The sequence below is a fragment of the Clupea harengus genome, chromosome 3, assembly GCF_900700415.2.
Source record: "Clupea harengus chromosome 3, Ch_v2.0.2, whole genome shotgun sequence".
In the NCBI taxonomy this organism is placed as follows: domain Eukaryota; kingdom Metazoa; phylum Chordata; class Actinopteri; order Clupeiformes; family Clupeidae; genus Clupea; species Clupea harengus.
Genome location: NC_045154.1, coordinates 10,615,922 through 10,621,921, shown reverse-complemented (window position 1 = coordinate 10,621,921; position 6,000 = coordinate 10,615,922). Strand labels below are relative to the sequence as shown.

The 6,000-nt window shown below is 41.7% G+C and overlaps 1 protein-coding gene across 2 annotated transcripts in view; it reads right to left on the bottom strand.

Annotated features, from left to right (window-relative positions):
- LOC105905137 (protein arginine N-methyltransferase 8-B) overlaps positions 1–6,000 on the bottom strand; it is a 30,099-nt gene that overhangs the window by 8,862 nt on the left and 15,237 nt on the right. For both annotated transcript variants that reach the window (XM_031564536.2, XM_031564535.2), the window contains exons 4-6: positions 5,684–5,747; positions 2,123–2,265; positions 730–817 (exon numbers count right to left, since the gene is read on the bottom strand). In XM_031564536.2, the coding sequence (XP_031420396.1) occupies positions 730–817; positions 2,123–2,265; positions 5,684–5,747 (295 nt within the window). The remainder of the gene's footprint in view (positions 1–729; positions 818–2,122; positions 2,266–5,683; positions 5,748–6,000) is intronic.

The following is a 6,000-nucleotide window of genomic DNA, read 5'->3' as shown; positions in this document are numbered from 1 at the left end:
CGTACAACACTGAATAATTGAGTACAACATTAATAGATGCTTTTCAGTCTCTTTCTTTTCTTTCATCCTTTGCTTCAATTTTTGCTCATCTCTCTCTCTCTCCCTCTTTCCCTCTCTCACTGCATGTTCTTGTAGCAATGTCAGATAAACAAGGAGCTCTTCAATATTTTGTTTACCATTGGTCTGTGAAGTTGGTTTAGAGGGTAAACTGTTTAGTTTAAGTGTACGTGCATTGTTGAAGTTTGTGTGATAGAGAGAGACAGAGAGTGAGACAGAGAACACAAGTGACTATGAGAGTGAGTGAACAAGTGAGTGAATGTGCCTGAGAGTATGTGTCAGTGTGTGTGTGTGTGTGTGTGTGTGTGTGTGTGTGTGTGTGTGTGTGTGTGTGTGTGTGTGTGTGTGTGTGTGTGTGAGAGAGAGAGAGAAAGAGTGAGGCAAACAGAGTGTGTGTTAAGTGACTTAGTGCATCGATCTTAACATTGCCACAGGCGACGGGCCTGTGAAAGAATTTTTAAACTGACACTCTTCAGAACACAATTGTGTGTGTGTGTGTGTGTGTGTGTGTGTGTGTGTGTGTGTGTGTGTGTGTGTGTGTGTGTGTGTGTGTGTGTGTGTTGTTTGTCTATACAAGGATCACACACAGACTTGCTAAATCTCCTAGGGGTGAAAATGAGGCAGGGAGAGTTTGTTTAAGCACAACACGCCCACATACACACAAACACTCACAGTGGATTTTAAAGTCTTTGTACTGCCGGTCTTCAATGGCGACCACGTACAGGGCCGCTCTGTCCGGAAACATCAGACCACCAGGTTTCTAAGAGAGAGAGAGAGAGAGAGAGCGAGAGAGAGAGAGAGATAGAGAGAGAGAAGGAGAGAGAGAGAGAGAGAGGGAGAGAGAGAGAGAGGGAGAGAGAGAGGGAAAGAGAGACATGACTTTGAACAATATAATTTTGTTGTTTACGAGATAGAGACTACTGTGTCCTGCAGAGTGTGCGAGGCATATATAACAGCTCCAGTGTTTGAAAGTCAACTGAGGACAACATTCTATTTTGAGGGAGAAATGGTGCAAAATCAGCCAAAATGGCCAAGATGATATTTGTTTGATATGATATTGCAACTTTTGACTGTGATATCCTGATGTCCCTGGTATGGACCAGTAAGTAATACAGCATATAGTTATTATACTAGCTAGTGAATCCAACTCAAGGCTTTGATTGAAAAAAAGTAAATTCCAGTTTATAATGTCCTATATTAGGCATGCAAATGTCAATATTCCCTTTAACCATGGCTCCATTTTACAACCACAAGTGAGTCAATTGGAAAGTGGTACTTTTAACCATAAAATGCAGAACGTGGGTCAAAATTGTCACGCCAATTGTCACGCCAATGTCAATGTCTTTTCTATGGAGGCATGAGGCTCCACGGTGGTTCTATGCCTATTCCAAGTTTAACATTGTTGACATGTTTAAAGGGTTTGATTGATATGTATTGTTGTAGCCACAAGTGACCAGAAAATAAAGATTTTACTTGGTTAAGAGATAATAAGTTATAATCACTTATTAAGTCAGCCTAACAATAAAATCCTCCCCATAAAAAGGGAAATCAAATCTGACAGCACTGTGTAACCTAAATGACAGTAACGAAAGGACATGAGTTAAATGACAGTAACGAAAGGACATGAGTTAAATGACAGTAACGAAAGGACATGACATTACGTGACATATAGTCTACTACACTTATTGTTTTCTTTCAGGCCCTTTGATAAGCAAATCACTTTGATATCAGCAAATGACATGACCCTTTTCACAGACATCATTCCCCTCTCCCACAGACCACTCATTAACAACAGAATATTATCCGACTAATTAAAGACATTTGTGTTGAGTTTGAAATTGGGTTCCTACTTAACCTTTTTGAGTTTACATTCTGGTGGATTTGTAAAATTAATCTGTCATTCTTTTTCATTATCACATGTAGGCTTTAAATACTTGCCAACTGAAATGCTTTCCCACAAGTAGGAAGAATACACCCACACACATGCGCGCGCATACACACGCACACGCACACACACACACACACACACACACACACACACACACACACACACACAGGCACTAACCAGCCACTTGTCCCTGGCATAGATGACAGTGTTGAGCATGGACTCGTAGAAGAGGCAGTAGCCCATCCACTCTGAGATGATGATGTCCACCTGCTCCACAGGAAGCTCAGTCTCCTCCACTTTTCCCTTGAAGATAGTTATTACTGCAACACAAGAAGGAGTAAATGACACAGACCAACACACACACACACACACACACACACACACACACACACATGTACGCACACACAGAGACAAAAATGGAAACATGAGCAATAATGCGTGCTGGGATGTATAACACAGATGTGCCAGCCACCCAACTGCCAGATCCACCTGCAGATGAGGAAAACACATCATAATGACAGTAGCAGCGTCAGGGGAGTCTCTCTCTCTCTCTCTCTCACACACACAGACACACACACATAGACACACATGCACACCCAGTAACACTTTATTCTCATGGTCCATTACAAAAAAATACTAGCTATTAGCTACTTTTTCAGCGTAGACTAGCTACATTTTCAGCATACTTGTCAACCAAGACAAAATGTCAACTCAATGTGCACTGTTACTTAACCCCAACCACAAATTCTCTAACTGTCAACTCCTGGTGTCGTCTTGAATCCTTTTGAAGTGGGACTCACATAAACTGAGACCAAGACAGACACGCAAGCAAACGAACATGAACACCGAGATACAACTCAAAGCCCTTCCCTTGCCTTTGACTACACACTACACACTGACTCAGTCAGATATTACAAGGAATATGACTCACATACAGGGACAACAGAGTGCTTACATCATTATCAAATTTACTTCAGCTAGGAATTTATCTCTACCGGCAGAGCATTAACAAGACAACAAATTATTCTTTTTTTCTTGAGCAGATTCAAATACATATAATTCTCTTGTTTACTTGTGTGATCTTGGCGCCTTATTAAATGTGCAAGCTCATTATGCTTCCTGAGCGCCACTTCTTGTGGAAATTTATTCCAGAAGTTCGCAAGACAAAATCATTTCACAGGTACACCAGGGGGTTTGCAATGTGATACTTCTGTTGCTTTCAAGTAACGCTTATCATTATTTCTACGCATTCATGTGCAAATACAAGCACACACACACACACACACACACACACACACACACACACACACACAAGCACACACACAAGCACACACACACACACACACATACACACTCACACATACACACACACACACACACACACACATTAGCTTACACATGAGACAGCAGGACTATATCACACCCCTGATGTGTGAGCGAGTGACAAGTTATGTGCAGAAGTTCTCGTTCTCCCAATGGAAATGAGCTGCCTGATCTAGCACATCAGGTGAGGCCTAAGAGCAGTTCAGTCTTAAGGCAGAGGCGCAGACATCTGGCATACTTCACTGAGCTAGTTGCCACTGATTACTAATTGTAGGAGAGGAAAGGAGAGGACGATTGCAAGGAAAGTAATCAAGTGGGTCTGGTGGTACAGTAGTGACCAGGGTTCGATTCCCGATCACTGCAAGTTGACTGTGCGTCATTTTGGATAAAAGCATCTGCTAGATACCTGACCTTTACCTTTAGCCAGGCTGCTGGTAGCAGTTCCTATTGAGTTATTGTGTTTAATATCATGCACAAGGGGAACAAAAATAAACTATTGGATACTCCTGGATTAAGAGAAAAAACTGCTAAATTAATTTTGAAAGACTTTCCAAGCTGTTGTTTGTAAACCCAATTTAAATGCAAATGATAAAGGCAGATTGTCCATATGAGATAACTGAATTGCTTTGCATGGTAGTTAGATTTTAAGTTAGATGTCTGAAGTGCAATTCAGCCACAATAACATATTAAATTAATTCAGTTCTGCATGGCCAAAAAGTGACTATAACGCTTGCAGCTACAATACTGGCATTAGGAAAGCTAATGCTTTTAAGCTCACATAATAAGGAAAATCTCAAGTGTGTGGATGTGTAAGTGTGTGTGTGTGTGTGTGTGTGTGTGTGTGTGTGTGTGTGTGTGTGTGTGTGTGTGTGTGTGTGTGTGTGTGTGTGTGTGTGTGTGAATGTGTAAGTGTATGTCTGTGTCTATGTGGATGTGTAAGTGTGCGTGTGTGTGTGGATGTGTAAGTGGATGTGTGTGTGGATTAGTAAGGGTATGTCTGTGTGGATTTGTATGTGTGTGAGGATGTGTAAGGGTGTGTGTGCGTATCAGTGTGTGTGTGTATGTGTAAGTGTATGTGTATGTCAATGTGTGTGTGGATGTGTAAGTGTGCGTGTGTGTGTGGATGTGTAAGTGGATGTGTGTGTGGATGTGTAAGGGTATAAGTGGATGTGTGTGTAGGGTAAGGGTATAAGTGGATGTGTGTGAGGGTGTATGTATATGTGTGTGTGGATATGTATGTGTGGATGTGTAAGTGAATGTGGGTGTGGATGTGTATGTGTTTGTGTGTGTGGATGTGTAAGTGTGTGTGTGTGTGTGTGTGTGTGTGTGTGGGTGTGTGTACGTGTAAGTGTATGTGTATGTGTATGTGTATGTGTATGTGTATGTGTGTGTGTGTGTGTGTGTGTGTGTGTGGGTGTGTGTACGTGTAAGTGTATGTGTATGTGTATGTGTATGTGTATGTGTATGTGTATGTGTGTGTGGATGTGTGCGTGTGTGTTTGGATGTGTAAGTGTATGTATGTGTGGATGTGTAAGTGTAAGTGTGTGTGTGGATGTGTAAGTGTGCGTGTGTGTGTGGATGTGTAAGTGGATGTGTGTGTGGATGTGTAAGGGTATAAGTGGATGTGTGTGTGTTTGTGTTTGTGTCTGTGTGTGTGAGGGTGTATGTATATGTGTGTGTGGATATGTATGTGTGGATGTGTAAGTGAATGTGGGTGTGGATGTGTATGTGTTTGTGTGTGTGGATGTGTAAGTGTGTGTGTGTGTGTGTGTGTGTTGGTGTGTGTACGTGTAAGTGTATGTGTATGTGTATGTGTATGTGTATGTGTATGTGTGTGTGGATGTGTGCGTGTGTGTTTGGATGTGTAAGTGTATGTATGTGTGGATGTGTAAGTGTAAGTGTGTGTGTGGATGTATATGTGTGTGTGGATGTGTAAGGGTATAAGTAGATGTGTGTGTGTGTGTGTGAGGGTGTTTGTATATGTGTGTGTGGATGTGTAAGTGTGTGTGGATGTGTATGTGTGTGTGTGTGTGTGTGTGTGTGTGTGTGTGTGTGTGTGTGTGTGTGTGTGGATGTGCATACGTGTGTGTGTGTGGATGTGTATGTGTGTAGATATGTATGTGTGTGTGTGTAAGTGTATGTCTGTGTGGATGTGTATGTGTGTGTGTGTGTGTGTGTGTGTGTGTGTGTGTGTGTGTGTGTGTGTGTGTGTGGATGTGCATACGTGTGTGTGTGTGGATGTGTATGTGTGTAGATATGTATGTGTGTGTGTGTGGATGTGGATGTGGATGTGTATGTGTGTGTGTGTGTGTGTGTATGGATGTGTAAGTGTATGTGTAAGTGTTTGTGGATGTATGTTTGTGGCAACCTGTGTGTCTTATTACTGTATATGGATACTTGTATTTTAGGTCTTACCACTGTCCAGATGGTTGTGCTTGATTATCTTCTCTGAATATTCTGATATGCTGGAACATTCAATCTAGAACCACACACAACAGAAAGATGTATGTCACACATTATGTCCCTAGTATCACCAAACAATATGGCCTTTAACTGATGCCAAACAACAACTGCATATTACATTACTATAATTCAATAGTAGCCTATACTGATTTATGTGGTAGATGAAGGAAAATACACTGTTTGTCACTGTGTGTGTGTGTGGGGGGGGTGTATGTGTATGTGGGTGTGTGTGTGTGTGTGTGTGTGAGTGTGTGTGTGTGTGTGTGTTT